The sequence below is a fragment of the Geotrypetes seraphini genome, chromosome 8, assembly GCF_902459505.1.
Source record: "Geotrypetes seraphini chromosome 8, aGeoSer1.1, whole genome shotgun sequence".
Taxonomy (NCBI): domain Eukaryota; kingdom Metazoa; phylum Chordata; class Amphibia; order Gymnophiona; family Dermophiidae; genus Geotrypetes; species Geotrypetes seraphini.
This window is the reverse complement of record NC_047091.1, coordinates 125845750-125866129: the sequence shown is the minus strand read 5'-3', so window position 1 is coordinate 125866129 and position 20380 is coordinate 125845750. Positions and strand designations below refer to the sequence as shown.

The window sequence follows — 20380 nt, the reverse complement described above, 5'->3', positions numbered from 1 at the left end:
AATGACCCAACAACTGGACTACTTGCTCAGTGATATAAAGCAAATCTAAAATCAGTGATCCCATTATAAACAGCGTGTTAGGATTAAAGCAAATTTGAAATCTAGGTGGAAACAAGCTGGACAGAGCAAAACTGGAAGAGAAAGACAGATTTATAAAGAAGCTCGACACACATCTGCAATTGTGAAATAGAGTTGTACTGATGTGGGATGCAATTCTGCCTGTGTCAGTGGCATACACATACTTTTGTGAATGCAGCAGAGAGAAGAGTCCTGTGATTGAGTTAGCCTTTATAAAAAGTCAAAGAGAGAAAGTTGGGAGTGTTGAATGTCATCATATTGGACCAGTTGATCTCCCTGAGACCTGAAGGCAAGAATTACAGAAGACAAACAGGCAAAAAGAAAAGAGGATGAAGAAAAATGGAGAATAAATAGTGCAAAAAGAACAGAAGAGTAAGATGATAATAATAATAACTTTTATTTTTATATACCACCATACACATTTCTAAGCGGTTTACAAGGGAAGAGACTGTATTCAGATAGCGACATTACAGAGAACTTTCGAATTTACACTGGCATGTTAAGTTTAGTCAGGTTTACCTGGAAGTGTATTGGAAGTACATATGGAGAGATCTGTGCTTAGTGGAAAATGGAGATTTGGATGGCGTGGCAGAAGAACCAATGGAGGAAGCTCCTATTGCTCTAGAGCAGGGATGTTCAATCTTTTGGCTTCCCTGGGCCGCATTGGCCGAAAATTTTTTCTGGGGCTGCACAAACACGCAAAGACAGCAAGACAGAGGAGGGAGCCAGCAAGACGGTAAACACCCGGGAGCAGCAGAGGAAAACACTACATCACCCTCGACCGGGGCCTCACAAAATACTTCACGGGGCTGCAGGTTGGACACCCCTGCTCTAGAGCTAGGAAGAGGCCAAAATATAATACAGAGGTTATAACCAACATATCATTTAAATATTTAGATCAATAATAATAAAGAATATTGTATATGAGGTTTGTGAATGCATAGGTTATGGTTGGGTTGGGAGGGATTGGGTTAAAATTTTAATGTTTTAATGTTGAATATGATTCAAGTGATATATTCAATTTCAACTGTTATTTAATTGTTACACTTGTTGTAAGATGTAAAATGAATAACGATTTACAAAAAAAAAAACCCCAAAAATAAACATATCACTTGCCAGTTTAAGACACCATACTGGACAGAGAGACAGCAGAGATTGCTACTGCTGCCTGGACTGATGCAGGACTCATCACTCACTTGGACACTGCTTTGGTGACTGATCACAACAAGGTAAAGAAGACTCGGGTGAGAAATATGAAAAAAAAGGATATACAGTTTGAGGAGGAACTGCAGAATGGCATTGGTTGCATTTTCTTTGATGGTCATGATAACAGGACCATGTTAAAGGCAGAAGAGAATGGCTAAATATATCCAGGTATTACACAGTTTGCATGGCGAGGCAGCACATATTTGTGGCATTTTGTTCCTGTAAAAGCAACTAAAGGGAAGACTCAAGTTGTTTGGCTACTTATCACTTATATAGTGCTGAAAGGCATACGCAGTGCTGTACATGCCCGAAAGAAAGAGGAGCAGACAGAACTCTTCAAGCTATTGAAGGTGGTTCCTGTAAACATTGGTTTAAAGGAAAGAGTGATGCATTATGTTGAAGAAAAGCTACAAAGGAAGCTGGTGTGAATTATCTGTAACCTGCTCAAAGGCGAGCTACCAGACACTTGGTGACTGCTTTAGAAGGCAAGACATTAAGCAACAAAAAATGGGCAGGTCCTTGAAAAAATGTAGAATTTTGCTACTGAACTGGAAATAAATCCTGATTTTACTACGATCTGTTGGCCCTATCTTCCTCAGCTCAGCAATAAAGTGATCGAAGACTTACGTACAGATCAAAGTTATGGCTATAGAATTGTAACTACCATTAGGACAGGTGTCTTGCCTAAGGATCTGGATCTGTTGGAAATAGGACCTGTGTCACATAGCAGACGGCTCATAACACTCATCCGGAGTGCCATAAGGGTCACCGCTTTCCCCACTGCTTTTCAATATCTACATGTCCTCATTAGGTGTGAAACTAACCCAACTAGGAATAAAACTATTCAGCTACACAGATGACTTTACGATCATCATCCCATTCGCCAACTCCATCTCGGAAACCATTTCCAAGGCATCCGATGCCAAAAATGAGATGGAACAATGGATGACAGATTTCAAGCTCAAGCTCAACCCAGAAAAAATAAAATTCTTCGTTGCCTCCCCTCACCCGCTTGACAATAAAACCCCACTATGCATCAATAAACTCAACTACCCTATTCAGCCCACCATGAAAATACTAGGTGTTATTCTAGACCAATGTCTAACAATGAAGGAACAAGTGGATTCCCTATTCAGAAAAGGTTTCCTTACTCTCTGGAAACTCAGAACCATTAAATCATACTTCGATACGTCAACATTCAGAATCCTAGTGCAATCCCTCATACTGAGTCAGCTTGACTACTGCAACATCGCCTATCTAGCAATCTCACAAAAGAATATGAGACGTCTCCAAATAATGCAAAATGCTGCGGTCAGACTTATCTTCGGGCTGAAGAAATTCGACCACGTGACACCCTACTATCGGCAGCTGCACTGGCTACCAACGGAAGCCCGAGTAAGGTTTAAATTTGCCTGCCTCTGCTTCAAAGTACTATACGGCCTGACCCCCAAGTACATAACGGACCTTTTCGCATTTTCTAATAACAAACTCAAGAGAAACACACACCCAAAACTCATTTTCTCTCCAGTTAGAGGCTGCAAAATGAAAAAACACCACGAACACCTTCACTCTCACCAAGCAATCCTATGGGGCAAAGACCTAGACCAACTGCTTTCGCCCACTACATACGGGGAATTCAGGAAACGCCTAAAAACATAACTGTTCCAGAAATACCTAAACAATTGACCCGCTCTCCCTCTCCCTCCCCCCTCCCTATTCCACCTGAACTTACAGCACTGTTATAAATATAATCTTATCGTAACTTTACATTGCTATTTATCCCCAACAGGTCCTGTCGGACATTACCTACTAAAATGTACATATTACATTTTCGCTCAGCAAATTGTATTTCTATACTATTGCCTCCTGAGGTCTCTGATCTCTGTATTTCCTCTGAATATCTACTTATTGTATTTCGCTGAATGTCCAGCACGCTTGATTGTAAACCGCCTAGAAGTCGCAAGATTGTGGCGGTATAGAAGAATAAAGTTATTATTATTATTATAATAGCTCTAAGGTTCATGAGAATATGGATTTCTAAGCATAATCCGAAAGGAAAGAATCTGAAAAACTTAAGAACGATTGTAGACTTCTATGTTGGGGTTTACATGGTAAATTGGTTCAATATAAAAATAAGGTCACAGGTATCTCCTCTTCCAGCTGCAACTGTTGAAAGAACAGTGTGAAGAGGCAAGGAAGAGAGTAATGCCTACAGTGAGATGGTCAGTTTTGTATGGTTACAGCAAATCTGTTCTGCAAGTTATGTTGTGCAATGAAGAGGAGCAGTGGAGAAGATATTGAAGATCAAAGGTGAAGAAGATAAGACAACAACTTGGAGACAGGGTGAGACCCAGGAAACTCTATCCATCAATACTGAGGTAACTACTCTCACCCAGTTACTTGACTGGAGCTCTGGAGTGTCTCTGAGACTCCTGTACCATGACAACAGCAGAGTTCAAGGCATTTCTGAGCAAGCCTATGGTGGTTTCAGACTGGCCATCACAAACCAAGTCCATAGAAAGATATTTAAAAATGACAACAGAGGCTGCTGGTCATGTGTACTATCAGGAGTGGAAGAACTTTATATTAGGAATTAGATAGTCAGGCAGGGAGCCCATGAGCCAAAACAGAAGAAAACAAGATATGGCCCTCTTTGCTGGATTTTGTTAAACATTAAACTAACTGCATAAATGACATTTCAAAGACAATTATGTGGTTACAGATGTAGTTCAGACTATTTGTATATTTAAATAAATATTACTTCATTTCTACATATTTCAACTGCGATTTGATGCATGACTCACTTTAAGCAGTTTCTGAAGATAGCTTTAGATTCAACATGCAAAACTATATAATTTAGTCACTAGTAGTTTGTAAAGTTTGAAAAAAATAATGACATGTCCCAATACAGAATCTTTTTTCTCCCTTTTTGAGTTTTTAGTGTCTGAGGAGGATTTCAGCACTTCCCTTAGCCACAAGTTCTCTCCAATGGTAAGTTTGGGCTTCAAACCTCGGTAATCTTTCTGTTAGAAGACATAAGATTCTATACTGAAGCTGTTGCTCTATAGACGCGAACTCATATCTTTCAACCCCTCCCCTTCAGCAGTGGAGAATAGCTCCCTCTTGAGTAAGTACCAGGGCAATTGAACTCCACTGAAACAGAAGAAAAGAAATGAAGGGGCACGGGGAACTTCAGAGACAAACTACATTTCTGTTCTGCTCTGTAAGTCATGATGAAACAATAATTAACACGAACTCAGGAGTATCTAGGAATCAACCTGCTATGCGCAACTAGCACTATTGAATAAACTCCCCTGAAGGTTAAGAATAGCGCTATTCATACTCCCGTAGTTTGTTTTTTTTTAATTTTTTTTTTTTTGGGGGGCGGGGGGGTGTTTGTTTCGCTCATCCAAATGACAGAAGTCATTCCATGATAGACAACAGCAATGTCCAAGGCACTGTCAGGGAATACTTTCATCGCTTTCCAATGGCATCCACCTGCCCTGGAGCAAGTGATCACAGGAGTGGGCCCCCAGCCACTCAGGCGAATCAGAAGTCTGCACAGGGCGGGCTGTACAGAACCCTATGTCTTCTAACAGAAAGAAGATTACCAAGGTAAGAACCTAACCTTCAATTCTGTTGCAAAGACAGGATTCTGTACTGAAGCTGATGTACCAAAGCAGTGCCAGACGTCTAGGGAGGGACAGATGAGCCTGCCTGCAGCACCAAGGACCCAAATGCAGCATCCTTTTGGGCCACCATATCCACTCTGTAGAACCTTGTAAACATATAGAGCCTAGACCAAGTAGATGCTCTACAGATTTCATTGGGCGAAACAGCTTGGAAGCAACAATATTTCTAGTCGAATGTGCTGTAGTAGAGATAGGTGGCAGTTTTCCATAGGCAATATATGAAGAAAAAATTGCCATGTGAATCCATCTGCAATTAAAGCCATGGAGGCTGGCCTGCCTCGTCTTGATTAGCTGATCAGCATAAAATGATGTTTGGATAGATGAGCATCATTGGTGCTCTCCAAGTAGTGAAGCAGGACTCTTTGCACATCCAGCATCTCCAAATCTTGTCTGTAGGGTAAAAAGCAGGCAAATGAATCTCTTGAATGATGTGAAAAGCTGAGACCACCTTCGGAAGAAAGGAAGGAACTGTTTGCAGAGAAACACCAGACTCTGTAAACCTGAGAAAAGGTTCTCTGCAAGAGAGCCTGCAATTCCAAGATTTGCCTTGCTATGATAATGGCCACCAGAAATACCGTATTGACTGTAAGGTTCAAAAGGGATGCATGTTGCAAAGGCTTGTACGGAGCTTGAGAGAGATCCTTCAGAACAACATTAAGTTCCATAATGGGAAAGGCCAGCCCAATGGAGGTTGCAATCTGAGCAGTCCCCTTGAAGAATTGAGTGATGTCTGGATGAGGAGCCCGAAAGCACGAGGCCTGCCACCTATACTTTGAGAGATGTGACCGCTATGCCTTTATCAAGTCCGGCTTGATGCCAAGATCACCAGAATTGGTGCCTGACAAAGCTCTACCTGCTCTTTAGTGCACCAGAGCTGGAAAGATTTCCAGGTTTTACCGTAAGCCGCAAATGTTGAAAGTTTCTTTGCTCTAAGGAGAGTCGTAACGACTACCTCTGCGTAACCTACAGCTACTATTTTTATAGCACTACCAGACGCACGCAGTGCTGCACAGAGTCACAAAGAAGAGAACAGCCCCTGCTCAAAAGTGCTTACAATCTAAACAGCCAAGACAGACAAATAGGATGTCATGGATACAATTAAGGGGAATGGTTAATCAGCTGGTTGGGTTGGAGGACAGAGGAGTAGGGTTAAGGATTGAAGGGGATATCAAAAAGGTGTATTTTCAGTCTGCTTTTAAACAAGGGAAAGGGTTTGATGGACAAACTTGAGAAATTTATTCCAGGCATAGGGGGCAGCTAGATGAAAGCAACGAACTCTGGAATTGGCAGTGGAGGAGAAGGGTAAAGCTAAGAGCATGTTATAACCCTTATGAGTTAGAGCTGAGCACTCAAGAGCCATGCCCAAAAGTCAAAGCGCTCTGGATTCTCCATGGGAATAGGGCTCCGATTGAGGAATCCCAGATGAACCAGCTGCTTGAGACACCTGTCTCTTTGTAGTCGCACCAGATCCGCATACCAAGGCAGATGAGGCTAGTCTGGAACTAACAGTATTACCAGACCTTGATGGCTCGCAACTCTGTGGATGATCCAGTCTAACATGGCCCACAATGGGAACACAGAGTAGTTTCTCTGTAGGCCAGGGTTGAACCAGGGGTGTCCAGCCCTGTGCTTCCTGGTTCGGCTCTTTGACTATAGAAGCGATCCACTTTTGCGTTCTTGGCCAAGGCCATGAGATCCATTTCCAGTCTTCCCCAGCACTGCACAATGAGGCTGAACATTCCCTGGGACAGGGACCACTCCCCTGGATCCAACGTCTGCCTGCTTAAGTAGCTGGATTGAATGTTCTCAACTCCTGCCACATGGACTGCTGAGAGCTCCTGTAAGTGAACCTCCGCCCATCTGATCATCTGTGTCTAGAGGTGTAATGGGGCACTTCTGGTACCTTCCTGTCTATTCACATAAGCTACCATGGTGGCATTGTCAGAAAATACTCTGACTGCTTTTCTTGTCATGAAAGTATCTAGTACTTTCAACACCAAATGAATAGCTCTCAGTTCCAGATGATTTATGAACCACTTACTTTCTGATGGCGTCCACCTGTCCTGGAATGAGTGATCACAGCAGTAGGCCTCCCAGCCACTCAGGCTGGTGTCAGTCGTGTCACCCATTAGGTGATTGAGGGGCATCTCCCCGGAGCCAACATAAGCTGTTCCTTGCCCCCCATAACCAGGGAAGCTGCATCTGTAGAGAATGCCATTGGGGGGGACCACCTGGAGGGAAAGGAATCCTGGAGAGTATGCATATGCCCCATCACCCAGGGAACTTCTAGTGTGACCACAATTGAGTCCAGTCCCCATGGGTCTTTGCTGAGACCGCTGTTTTTTAAACATATTTATTAAAGATCTAGAGATGAGAATAACTAGTAAGATAATTAAATTTGCTGATGACACAAAGGTGTTCAAGTTTTTAAATTGCAAAAGGATCTTGTGAGACTGAGTATCAAAATGGCAGATGATGTTTAATGTGAGCAAGTGCAAAGTGATGCATGTGGGAAAGTGGAACCAGAACTATAGCTATGTGATGCAGGGTTCCACGGTAGGAGTCACTGCCTAGGAAAGAGCTGGGTGTCATCATTGAAGATACATTGAAACCCTCAGCTCAGTGAATGGCAGCAGCTAAGAAAGCAAATAGATTGCTAGAAATTATCAGGAAAAGAATGGAAAACAAAGATGAAAATGTTATGATGCCTTTGAATTACTCAAAGCTGCAATGAAGGGTGCTCTCTAAGTCCAAGAAATGGACCGAGCTCATCTTGAGCAGATTCTTAGGAGTGCTCCTTACTCTGACATTGTAGTACTTAAGATTGGTGAATGTGAGGGGGATTATTTCTCTGACCTGCTAAACAAGTTTAATGCAGAAAATCAAGGAAGAGGTGGACTGGGAGGAAGTTAGGGAAATTAGCAGAATTAGAAAAGATATAGAAAGAGCGACAAAAATGATAAACGGGATGGGACGACTTCCCTATGAGGAAAGGCTAAAGTGGCTAGGGCTCTTCAGCTTGAAGGAGAGGGCTCTGGGGAGATATGATAGCGGTCTATAAAATACTGAGTGGAGTGGAAAGGGTAGATGTGAATCGCTTGTTTATTTTTTCCAAAATTACTAGGACTAGGAGGCATACGATGAAGCTACTAAGTAGCAGATTTAAAACAAACAAGAGAAAAGGTTTCTTTCCTCAGTATGTAATTAAACTCTTGAATTCTTTGCTGGAGAAAGTGGTGAAATCAGTTAGCATAGAAGCATTTAAAAAACGGTTTGGATAATTTCCTAAAAGAGATGTCCATAAGTCATTATTGAGATGGCTTAGGAAATCCACTACTTATTTAGGATATGCAGCATAAAATCTGTTTTACTCCTTGGGATTTTGCCAGGTACGAGGTGATCTGGATTGGCCATTGTTGGAAACAGAATTCAGGGCTTTATGAACCTTTGGACTGTCCCAGTATGACAATTCTTATGTTATGTTCCTAAAGCCAGCACTTCAAACATTCTCTTAAAGATCACATCCACCTTGCGATCCTGTGTGTCCTTCAGCATCACCCCTCCCTCACTAGGAAGGGAGGTACGCTTGGTCATTTGAACTAACGAAGAATACACCTTCGGCAGCAAACACCTCTGTTAGAAGTCTGGAGCCATAGAATAGATATAGCCTTTGCTACCTTTATGGAGCCTTCAGGAGACTCCCACTGGTCAGTGATGTTTGGATGTGCCAGAAATAAGGTAGCCTACACATTTGTACCACTCATAACTGGAAGGTGGAGGGCTGTTGAGGGTCCAACTTCATCTCACAGAGTGTGTCTGAAATGATGTACTTGAAAAGATGGAACACTGATAGGTCGTTACTTTGACCAGTAGCAGCCACAGCCTCCTGATCTCTGGACCCAGATAGAGGAGATTGTGAGGCGACATGATCGAAACATTCAAAGTACTGAAGGGAATAGACTTAGTAGATAAGGACAGGTTGTCCACTCTCTCCAAGGTAGGGAGAACTCTCTAAAATTGAAAGGGGACAGATTCTGTACGAATGTAAGATATAGTAACATAGTAGATGACGGCAGATAAAGATCCGAATGGTCCATCCAGTCTGCCCAACCTGATTCAATTTAATTTTTTTTTGTTTTTTTAATTTTTTCTTCTTAGTTATTTCTGGGCAAGAATCCAAAGCTTTACCCGGTACTGTGCTTGGGTTCCAACTGCCGAAATCTCTGTTAAGACTTACTCCAACCCATCTACACCCTCCCATAAGGAAGTTCTTCTTCACCCAGAGAGTGGTAGAAAACTGGAACGCTCTTCCAGAGTCTGTCATAGGAGAAAACACCCTCCAGGGATTCAAGACAAAGTTAGAAAAGTTCCTGCTGAACCAGAACTAATTTAGGTAGGGCTAGTCTCAGTTAGGGCGCTGGTCTTTGACCAGAGGGCCGCCGCGTGAGCGGACTGCTGGGCATGATGGACCACTAGTCTGACCCAGCAGCGGCAATTCTTATGTTCTTAGATCCTTAATAAAAGAATGAAAAGGGACTTCCAGTCCTCCCAGTACTGCTCTTGTGTAGTCACTGATGCTCGGAGCTGGCTTGTTCCGGGATGGGGAAGCCTTTTTTGAATGGATCTCTCCCTGTATCAGTGCTGGCGCATTCACAGGCAACACAGTGCTCCCCGGGTCCATCAAATAGGTTTTCTACAAGAGACTGACAAAGCCTGAAAACCCCTAAGGACCCCTCTCTGGGGTAGCTGGACCTCCACCACCTCCATGTGCTTGCGTTTCACACCCTTGTTGTGCTACTTCTGAATAGGATCTCTAACCTGTTGGCCAGGCTTTTTGGAATTCTCCCACCCTAGAGGACTGCGAGGCTGAGCCCGAAGCTCCCACCCATTCCTCCTACGCCCTGCGGCACGTGGAACATGACCGCTTGTCTACTGACAAAGCTGGCAAAAAAAAAAGCATGAAATGGGGGCAGATTGACCTGGGGAATCCATTGCAGAAGATCCTTGGACAAAATGAGGGGTTTTAAGGCAGAAGAAAGCTTTAAAAAAAAAGATAGATAAAAATCCAAAATGGCCACAACCAGTAAATAATAGCAAAAATGGCCTGTAGAAGCTTTCCTAAAATGCAAAAAAACATTGAAAAAGTGTTTTGGAGGCAGAGGAACCTTAATAACCCAATAAACCCTCAAATGTACCTTTTCTGACACTCCCCGCCCTCGATTTTCCCCCTAGGGAATAAAGGGAGTACTCACTGTGGCTTCTGGTCCTTGTCAGTTTGCAGCAGCAGCCTGCCTGCAGGGAAAGGATTTCTGCCTCAGACGGCTGAAAACAAATCCACCACTGGAAATTTTCTGTCTGCCAATCAGGATGACTATGACCAAAAACTCCAAACCCTGAAAATCAATATGGCGTGTTGGGGGGAGATAATTCACAGCTGGCTCCCTAACACCCAAAGGGTTGTTTATAGAGGCCCCACAGCCTGCGCTGAATCAGAAGGCAAGCAAGCTCCCAGGGGAACAGACTCGCAGCTTTCAAAGGATGACAAATCAGGCTGACTCCACAGGTACTCCAAGAGATTGGTTTGCGAGCATCAGCCTACCCTTGTGGGTCTGTGTTCTTTCCCTGGCAGAGTAAGCCCAAGAAGAAGACCCCCCATGCACCAAAGCCATGCAGAAAAAAAGGACAGACAAAAGGACCCAAAAATAATAAAAAGAAAGCAGAGCTGATTGGAACACACTTTCTCAGTTTGCTTGCAAAAGGAAAAACTGAAGAGGGAGCTATTTTCCACTGGTGAAGGAGAGGAGTTGAAAGATAGATGAATGACACCAGCTTCAGTACTGAATCCTATGTCTTTACAACAGAATTGCCACTTATCACATATAGGGGTGTTGATGTATACCTTCCCAAAGGGATCATAAGAAGTGCTGATAAAAACAGTTTACTAATAAAGCACATCAATTTCAGGAGTTGTTTCTTTCGTAAAAGCATCTGTGTGCTTCAAGTGTGCGCATATTAACACAGTGGCTGAGAAATCCTGTGTAAAATTTGGGAGTGAAAATGTTTTATATTAAACATTTCTGGTGCAAAACAGTACATCTAAGCAGTAGCTATAAAATAGTAACACTCAGCATTTTTGAAATTCTGTAAATTGCTCCTTAGTATTGTCAGGAAGAGTTACAGAAATGACATTATACACTGCAGCAAACAGCTTTATCAAGAGAAGAACCATACAATGCATATTATATAGCAATTCTATGCCAGTGTGCAATATCTTTATTGACTTTTAGTAACATTGCTGCTGCCAAACATGACTTACAGTTGTACGTGCAAGGCACAGGACAGCAATATTAAATGCCTATGTATTAAGGGATTTTGTGCATTGTTTTCAGTGGGGATACATTACCACTCAGTTATGATTTTAAAAAAAATGGTGGCAATTAAAAACACACACACTCCCCTTTATTCCCTTTCTGCTCTTGGCTTTCCTTTATCCAGTATACACTGGCATTTCCAGAAGGGTAAAAATCATTTGAGAACAGGAAGACAAAGAAATTTTCACCCTCTTGACCTGACAACACAGTATGAACAGGAGGTCACTTAACTGTATGGTGGTTTAATACTAAGAGTTTGTGGGTTTGTACTAAAGTTTCACAGTAAGTGACCCAATTAAAAATATTACTACCAATCCTTCGAGATGTATTCATGATATTTTTTTGTTTCTGGTTTGAACTGTATCATGCAATAGTTCTGAGCCTCTGTGTGGTAAGTTAGCACAACAATTTTGGCCTGAAATACACATCTGAAGGAGTGGTACGTTAAACCAAATCTTAGGCAGCTTTGTAGATTTTGCTGGAAACATAGAAAAAATATGCTTCTCACAAAAAATAGCCATCTCTAAAGCCCTTAAAACCTGAAGTCACAGTACACACATAGTCTGCTCAAATTTTAATTAGAATCCAGTAATCTCTGCCACAGGAGCCTCTGCAATAAGCAATTAAAGACTCCTTCCCTTTTTATCTCACCCCAAACATATTACATTATAAGTAACAGCCCAAATTATCTGAACCCTCAATTCTACTATAGACTGCCAGTGAAATCCACAGATGCCCCAGACTTGGTTTCATCTTAAGATAAAATAAAACTACAACTACACACTTTTTTGCCCATGATGTCGTGAAAATGCATGTTGACAGCCTGGTCCACTGATTGTTCGTCCTCGAAAGTTATAAATCCAAAACCTAGCCAACGACGAAGAGTGAATCAAGGTAGCAGGGTGTTGTGACACAAAACAGGATGATGAACAGTATTAAGGGCAGACCAAGGGTTCAAGAAGGCTTTCAGATATAAGCTATACAACATCATTAACCTTGGGAGCAGTAGCTACAATAAAAAGCTGGAAAGAGACCTCCAGTCACAATATTCCCAAAGGGCATTCAAGATGGGTCTTACCATCCTGAGGGGGTTGGATAAACATAACACAACCCATCTAGCCTCAATCAAATCTGCAATAAAGCTGGTGATGGTTGTAGGAAACAAGCCCGGGGATATTTTTTGAGGGGGTGCCATGTCTGGTATTTTGCGCCACCCGGAATCTGCCTTACAAAATAACAGCTCAGATTAAAGGAAAACTTACAACTTGATGAATGAAAAAAATAAGTCAAGCTCATCCAAGATCTGCATATGTAACTCAAATTCTCTCCAAGAAAAAACAGCTTTTCTGAAAGTCCACAGTTCCCCCTTGGTTGGCAATTTCCTTTGCAGGTAGTGCTGACAGCAGCCATATATTGCTCTAAAGCGTTAAACAGAAATACAGTACTTCTAACAATTAGTGTCTCTAAACTTATCCAACTAGGTTGGGTAAGCTCAAAGAGGCCTATGGAGAGGATTCTATAAAAATACACAAAGATACAGGCCAAAATCAATTCCAGCAGTTCAAATTCTGCTGTCAGCAATAAGAGAAAGAGACAACACTGAAAGAAAGTGTCAAAAGAACTAAGGAAACGAGAGAGAAAAACCTTTTCCATTTCCCAGACATGAGTCCAGCAGTGTAAACGAAGTTCTATTGGAATATGATCAGGGAGAGCAGCATTCCACTGCACTCTGTCAAACACAGGTTCCTAACTTCTCAACTGTATAATCACAGATACAAAGGAGCCACTCCTTGATACGTGAGGTAACGGGAAATTTGCAGAGTGGGAGTGATAAGAATTTGAGTGAAGGACATAAAATTTACCATAATCACCATGAGATGAAGAGTTCTTACTCCCTAGGGTCATTCAGCACCATAGGAAGATAGAACTGCTGTAGCCCATTGCCCTGGAGGAGTGACATGAAAGTTAATGAAAGAATGTGCCCTTGCAACTACCTCTGGGCACACTACACCAATAATCAAGGCACTGGCCTTCAAATTTCTTCAGCATTTAGCTACCTTACATTGATTAAAAGATACAACATCAATACAGAAACTTCTCGCTGCATTTAAAAAAAACTTTACACATCTGATCTTAAACTGGTGAAGGTTACACGTACATATTTCTGTTTAAACAAAGACCCAAAGGTATACAAAAACTGTCATGGAGAAAAAAAAAAAGAACAAATGCTGAAGCTTCGTTTACACCTGCACTGGAAGACAAAGCCCGTCCCCTTCTCTGCCTCTGGAACTGGCCTGTACCTGTGTGATATTGCTTATCAAATACCTAAAGAAGAGAAATCTAAAGAGAGATTGTTAATCACAGTGGAACAAGTCACAGAGAAAAGAAAATACTTAACATTACTGTACTTTACTATGAAACACTTAAATATGGCCCTAAGGATGTAAATATGTCTAATTAAAAAAAAACAAACAAGGAAGAGAGACTTAAAAGCTTAATAAATATGGAGTGATGTTCATATTCCTTGATAATGAAGTCAGAAGAGAAATGAAAGCTCAGATGGCAAACTATTCTGCAGCATGTAACATGACAGGGAACCAGAGCAGCTCCAAGGATTCCAAAGTTCTGGGCAAAACATGAGGCATTGTACACCACATGGGTATGGAAGCTTAAGAAAGCAGGAAATCATGCAACAAGACAGAGCAGTTCACAAGTGTAGCCTCTGCAAACACCAGGTGCAACATGTTTCTTTAAATAAAAGATACTGTTCCTTTCTTACAGAGCGTCTGTTTCACTGCTTTATTTTTTTACATTGGCTCCAAACTTGCTTATAAGTGAAATTGAGTGATTTCTTTTTTTGCATTATGTCAGAATGGGCCTCCCTATTTAAAGGAAGAAATTGATAAGGTTTGCATCACTTGCTCAAATCACAAGGTCTTATCTGCTATTCATACCAACAAAGTGGCAAGGAAATCAAAAGATGTGAGCCAAGTGCTTTTCCCCATGGCTGCCCTTTCGCTCCCTTTCTCTTTGGAATAAGTTAACAACTGATATTAGGCTGCAGCCAAATTGTTTTCAGAAACAGTTAAAAACAGGTCCTTTTGAGGGATTAGCAGTTTTGAGGTGCCCAGTTTCTTAGCTTCTCTGGCAGATTTCTGGTTTGTTGGACTGTATGGTTAGTTATTTTATATGGACTTACCTGTTAAATTTCCTTTCCTTGAGTCCTGCCAGACCAATCCATGTGTGTGTGTTATATCCCCTGCCAGCAGATAGAACCAGAAGGATAAAAGCTCAGACCTGACTTCACTCCCCTTATAAAGCACAGTTACTTACCGTTAACAAGTCTTATCTGGGGACAGCAGGCAGATATTCTCACATGTGGGTGATGACATCCACAGAACTTGGAATGGACAGCATTGAAAGTGAACTGTCACTAAGTTTTAAGAAACTTTGCGACTGCCCGCACCACGCATGCTCAAGTACCTTCCCATCTGATGTAGGTCCATGGTACCTCAGTTCGGTAAGCAAACTAAGAAGCCAACCAGGAGAAGTGGGAGGGATGTGAGAATATCTACCTGCTGTCCCCGTATAACACCTGTTATGGTAAGTAACTGTGCTTTATCCTTGAACAAGCAGGCAGCATATTCTCACATGTAGGATTCCCTAGCTGAAGATAATGGGATGGAGGGAGAGTTTGCCATTAAGAAGAAAATACATTCTGTAATACTGCTTGGCTGAAATGGCCATCTTGTTTGGAATAGGATTCTAGACAGTAGTGAGATGTGAACGTATGGATTGAGGACCAAGTAGTTGCTTTGCAAATTTCATCAATGGGAGTGGAACGTAAGAAAGCTACTGATGCTGCCATAGCTTGGACTTTGTGTACTATTACACGTCCATCGAACTGCAGTTCAGCCTGTGCGTAGCAAAAAGATATACAGGCCACCAGCTATGTAGAAATAGTCCCTTTGATTACAGGCTTTCCCAATCTGTTAGGCTCAAAGGATGAACAGTTGAAGTGATGTCCTGTGTGGCTTAGTCTTTTGTATGTAGTAAGCTAAGGCACATTTACAGTCCAATGTGTTAAGAGGTGTTTCTCCAGGATGAGAATGAGGCTTTGGAAAGAATACTGGTAGCATAGATTGATTGAGATGAAATTTTGTGACCACTTTTGGAAGACATTTAGGATGAGTGCGGAGGGCCACCTTATCATGATGACAAACTGTGCATGGTGGGTCAGATACCAAGGCTTGGAGTTCACTCACTCTACGGGTAGATGTGAGAGCAATTAAGAAGATTACATTCCAAGTGTAAAAACTTGAGATGAGAAGAAGTCATTGGTTCAAATGGCGTTTCCATCCAAGTTGTTAAGTACCACATTAAGTTCCCAAACAACTGGAGGTGGCTTGAGTGGAGGTTTTTAATTGAAAAGTCCTTTCATAAACCTGGAAACAAGAGGATGAAAAGCCAGAGATTTATTGTTGACAGGAAGGTGGGAAGTACTAACAGCACTGAGGTGAACTCTGACCGAAGTAGTTTTTAGTCCAGAATTGGAAAGATGCAAAAGATAATCCAGCACTGACGACAAATATGACAATGGAGCATCTTGCTGGTGGAGACCACACCACATATAGAAACGAGTCCACTTCTGTTGATGGCACTGCCGGGTAGAAATTCTTCTGGAAGCAGCTATAATGGCTCGTACAGCATCAAAGAGATCAGGATCTTCCAAGAAGTACCAAGCTGTGAAGTGCAGTGATTTCAGATTGGGATGTAAAAGAGACCCTTGACTGAGTGAGCAGAGATGGAAGATCTTCAAGGGGATTGGATCCCTGGCACACAGCTGAAGTAGAAGGGAGTACCAAGGTTGTCTGAGCCACTGAGGAGCTATGAGGATCACGGTGACTGATTGAGCCTTGAGTTGGACCAATGTTTTGAGAATAAGAGGGATTGGAGGAAAAAATATAGGAACTTGTCCATCCAATCCAGAAGAAAAGCATCTGCCTCTAGATGTTGAGGAGAATACTGCCTAGAACAGTACAGAGGTAATTTCTGATTGTGTGGAGAAACAAACAGATCTATCTGAGGAGTTCCCCATAGTGAAAAAATGTGGCGTAACACTTTGGAGTAGAAAGAGTCCACTCGTGTGGCCGAAGTTCATCTGCTGAGTTTGTCGGCTAGAGTGTTCCGAGATCCTTGTACATGCACAGCTTTGAGAAATATGTTGCGAGCAATTCCAAATGTATTTGGCTTCCTGACATAGAAGGTGAGAACCTGCTCCTCCTTGCTTATTGATGTAATACATCGCTACTTGGTTGTCCGTGCGAACTAGGAGGACTTGATCGGAAAAAACTGCTCTGAAACGTTTGAAGAGCATATTGAATTGCTCTGAGTTTTGCAGGATTGGAGAATAGCCTGGAAATCTTTACTACCTGAGGCTCAGCAGCAAAGAAACCTTCTGCAAAAATTGTGGATAATAAAATTCCTCCATAGGAATCTGATGGTAGAGGAGAAACGTCAGGATCCACAGCTGGAAGTATATCTGGCTCTGACCAAGCTTGAGGAGAATGAGGGTCCTGTACTGGAGAATAGCAAATAGGAGTACATGGAGCCCAAGTTACCTCTGGAGGTGTTGCTACAGGATTTGAACATTGAGGTTGTTGAACACAGGCTAAACATTGCTGGCTTTCTAACAATGGAGGAGGGTGGGAAGAAGACTATCCTGCATGAATTTCTGAAGAAGTATGAAAAAGGAAGAGACAGCCTCCATGGAGTCTGAGCAGGAGGTTCAGGCTGGAGAATAGGCAGACAAATGTTTAGAGGGGCTTTGTCCCTCCGCTTAGATTTAGTGCTCTTATAGCACAGTTACTTACTGTAACAAGTGTTATCCAGGGATAGCAGGCAGATATTCTCACATGTAGGTGATGTCCGCCATGTGGCCCAGGAGTATCATCATTTGTCTATCTGAGATTGATCGTGCAAAGCTGAATCAAATTGTCTTGTCTTTGCTGCGGTAGAAATGTCCTGAGATGAATAGGGTCGAGCACAGCTCCTATGAATTGTAGAGTCTGAGATGGTTGAAATTGGGATTTGAAAAAATTGATTTTGAAACTTAACTGTTGAAGGAAGAGAATTGTCGTGCAAGTTGCTACTGACACCCCTTGAAAGGTAGAATCACTGATCAGCCAGTTGTCTAGATAAGGAAAGACTTGGAGGCCCAAGACCATAGTGCTGCTGTTACTACAACCAAGCACTTGGTGAATACTCTGGGAGAGGATGCAAGGCCAAAGGAAACATAGAAAACTAGAAACATGATGGCAGATAAAGGTCAAATGGCCCATCTAGTCTGCCCATCCACAGTACCCATTATCTCTTTCTCTCTCCGAGCGATCCTACATGCCTATCGCAGGCTCTACTGAATTCAGACACAGTCTCTCTTTCCACCACCTCTTCCGAGAGACTGTTCCATGCATCTACCCTTTCCATAAAAAAGTATTTCCTCAGATTATTCCAGAACCTATCACCTCTAAACTTCATCCTATGCCCTCACATTACAGAGTTTCCTTTCAAATGAAAGAAGACTTGACTCATGCACATTTATATTAAGTAGGTATTTAAACGTCTCTATCATATCTCCCCTCTCCTGCCTTTCCTCCAAAGTATACAGATTGAGATGTTCAAGTCCATCCCTATACACCTTATAACGAAGATCACACACCATTTTAGTAGCCTTCCTCTGGACCGACTCCATCCGTTTTATATCTTTTTGAAGATGTGGTCTCCAGAATTGTACACAATATTATAAATGAGGTTTCACCAGAGTCTTATACAGGGGTATCAATACCTCTTTTTTTCCTACTGTAAATACCTCTCCCTATGCAACCTAGCATCCTTCTAGCTTTTGCCATCACCTTTTCCACCTGTCTGGCCACCTTAAGATCATCACATACAATCAAGTTTCAAGTTTATTAGTGTTTTTGATTAATCGCTTAATCATACTTCAAAGCGATGAACATAAATAATAAACATTAAAAATTACAATATTAAAAAGTAATACAATATTTAACAGAGATTTAAAATCAAACCAGACTATTCACAAACTTCACAAACAAGAAAAAAGGGAAAAAGGGATTTGAACTACAAAATATTATAGAAAGAATAGTCAGGAAAAAATACAAGGTAGGGGATATAAAATTCATTAATCAAAATCAACATAATCACACCCAAGTCCCGCTCTTCCGTCGTGCACATAAGTTCTTCACTCCCTAAACTGTACCATTCTCTCTTTTTGCAGCCCAAATTCATGCCCCTGCATTTCTTAGCATTAAATTTTAGCTGCCAAATTTCAGACCATTCTTCCCAAGCTTCGCCAGGTCTTTCTTCATGTTATTCACACCATCTGGCGTGTCTACTCTATTGCAGATTTTTGTATCATTCGCAAAGAGGCAAATATTACCCGACAACTCTTCAGCAATATAGTTTATAAAAATGTTAAAAAGAACAGGCCCAAGAACAGAACCTTAAGGCACACCACTGGTAACATCCATATCCTCAGAGCAATCTCCATTGATCACTACCCTCTGTCGCCTTCCACTCAACCAGTTCCTGACCCAGCCCATCACTTTGGGACCCATCCCAAGGGCACAGTTTATTTATTAGACATCTGTGTGGAACACTGTCAAAGGCTTTGCTAAATCTAAATACACCACATCTAGCGCACATCCTCTATCCAATTCTCTATTCATCCAGTCAAAGAAATTGATCAGATTTGTCTGACAAGACCTATCTCTAGTGAATCCATGTTGCCTCTGGTCCTGTAATCCACAGGATTCCAGAAACTTGACCATTCTCTGTTTTAAAAGCATTTCCATTAATTTGCTTACCACAGAAATCAAACTTAACTGCTTGTAATTCCCTATTTCTTCCTTACTTTCACTTTTGTGTGGCAGGACCACATCCGCCCTTCTCCAATCTCTGGTACCACTCCAGACGCTAGAGACTCGTTGAAAAGGTCAGTCAACTGTGCCGAAAGAACTTCCCTAAGTTCCTTCAGCACCCTCGGATGTACACCATCCGGCCCCATCGCTTTGTCTACATTTATTTTAGCTAGCTCCTCATGAACAAAAACCTCTGAAAATCGATCAGGGTCTATTACTCCTTCATCCCTATTACTTTGTATTGATAATGGTGATGAGCCACCTGGAAACGGAGGAATCGCCTGGAAGCTGAATGCACTGGAATGTGAGTGTAGGCTTCTTTCAAATCCAGAGACCATAGCCAGTCGTTGCGATCTAAGAGGGGATATAAAGTTGCCAGGGATAACTTCAAACTTTTCCTTCACTAGAAACTTGTTGAGACCCCTGAGGTCCAAGATTGGACGAAGACCTCCCATCTTCTTCAGGATGAGAAAATACCAGGGGTAAAACCCACGTTTTCTCTGTCCAGGGGAAACAGCGCCCTCAGAAAACTCAGGTAGCAGCCCCCCAAAAGCCTGCTGACTTTTTGACGTGCTTCTCGAGAGCATAGCCGCTGTTCCTCTATCTCAGTCTCTCTCTCAACCCATTGGAGAACAGCTTCAACTCTAATATCCTTGCTGAGAATTGATTACCACAGACCCCTGGGTACTAACAGTAATTCGAGAGGGATACTCCTCCGGATCATCCTCCAAAAGTCTTCTTTCAACCCTCAGCAGACGTCCTTTCTCCTTTGGGAGATAGAATCCCTTCTCCTTCTCAATGCCATCGAAAGGGTTCTTCTGTTTGTTGCTCTTTCTTTGTCTGTCAAAAAAAATCAAGGTGGAAATTGTTCTGTCCCCCTTATCTCAAGTGCTAAGGGAGAAAGGAAATACTAATTATTTCTAACCCAGGAAATTTGATCTATATGCTATATCGGGGGAGGGGGTTTCTGAGGAGAAGGGAGAGCTGTGACCTGACAGGAAAGGTCGAAGAAAAAACTGACAGCAGAGGGGAGGGGCTCTAGGTGTAGGGATTCCTGCACGTTTCCAATAAGCCAAAAGCTTACCTAGCTAGAGGA

The 20380-nt window shown here is 42.1% G+C and overlaps 1 protein-coding gene across 7 annotated transcripts in view; it reads right to left on the bottom strand.

Annotated features, from left to right (window-relative positions):
* Positions 1 to 20380, bottom strand: part of DAZAP1 (DAZ associated protein 1) — a 233212-nt gene that overhangs the window by 78142 nt on the left and 134690 nt on the right. For 6 of the 7 annotated variants that reach the window (XM_033953994.1, XM_033953995.1, XM_033953997.1 and 3 more), the window contains exon 7: positions 12132 to 12214. The exons of the other annotated variant lie outside the window; for it this stretch is intronic. In XM_033953994.1, the coding sequence (XP_033809885.1) occupies positions 12132 to 12214 (83 nt within the window). The remainder of the gene's footprint in view (positions 1 to 12131; positions 12215 to 20380) is intronic. 7 annotated transcript variants of the gene reach the window in all.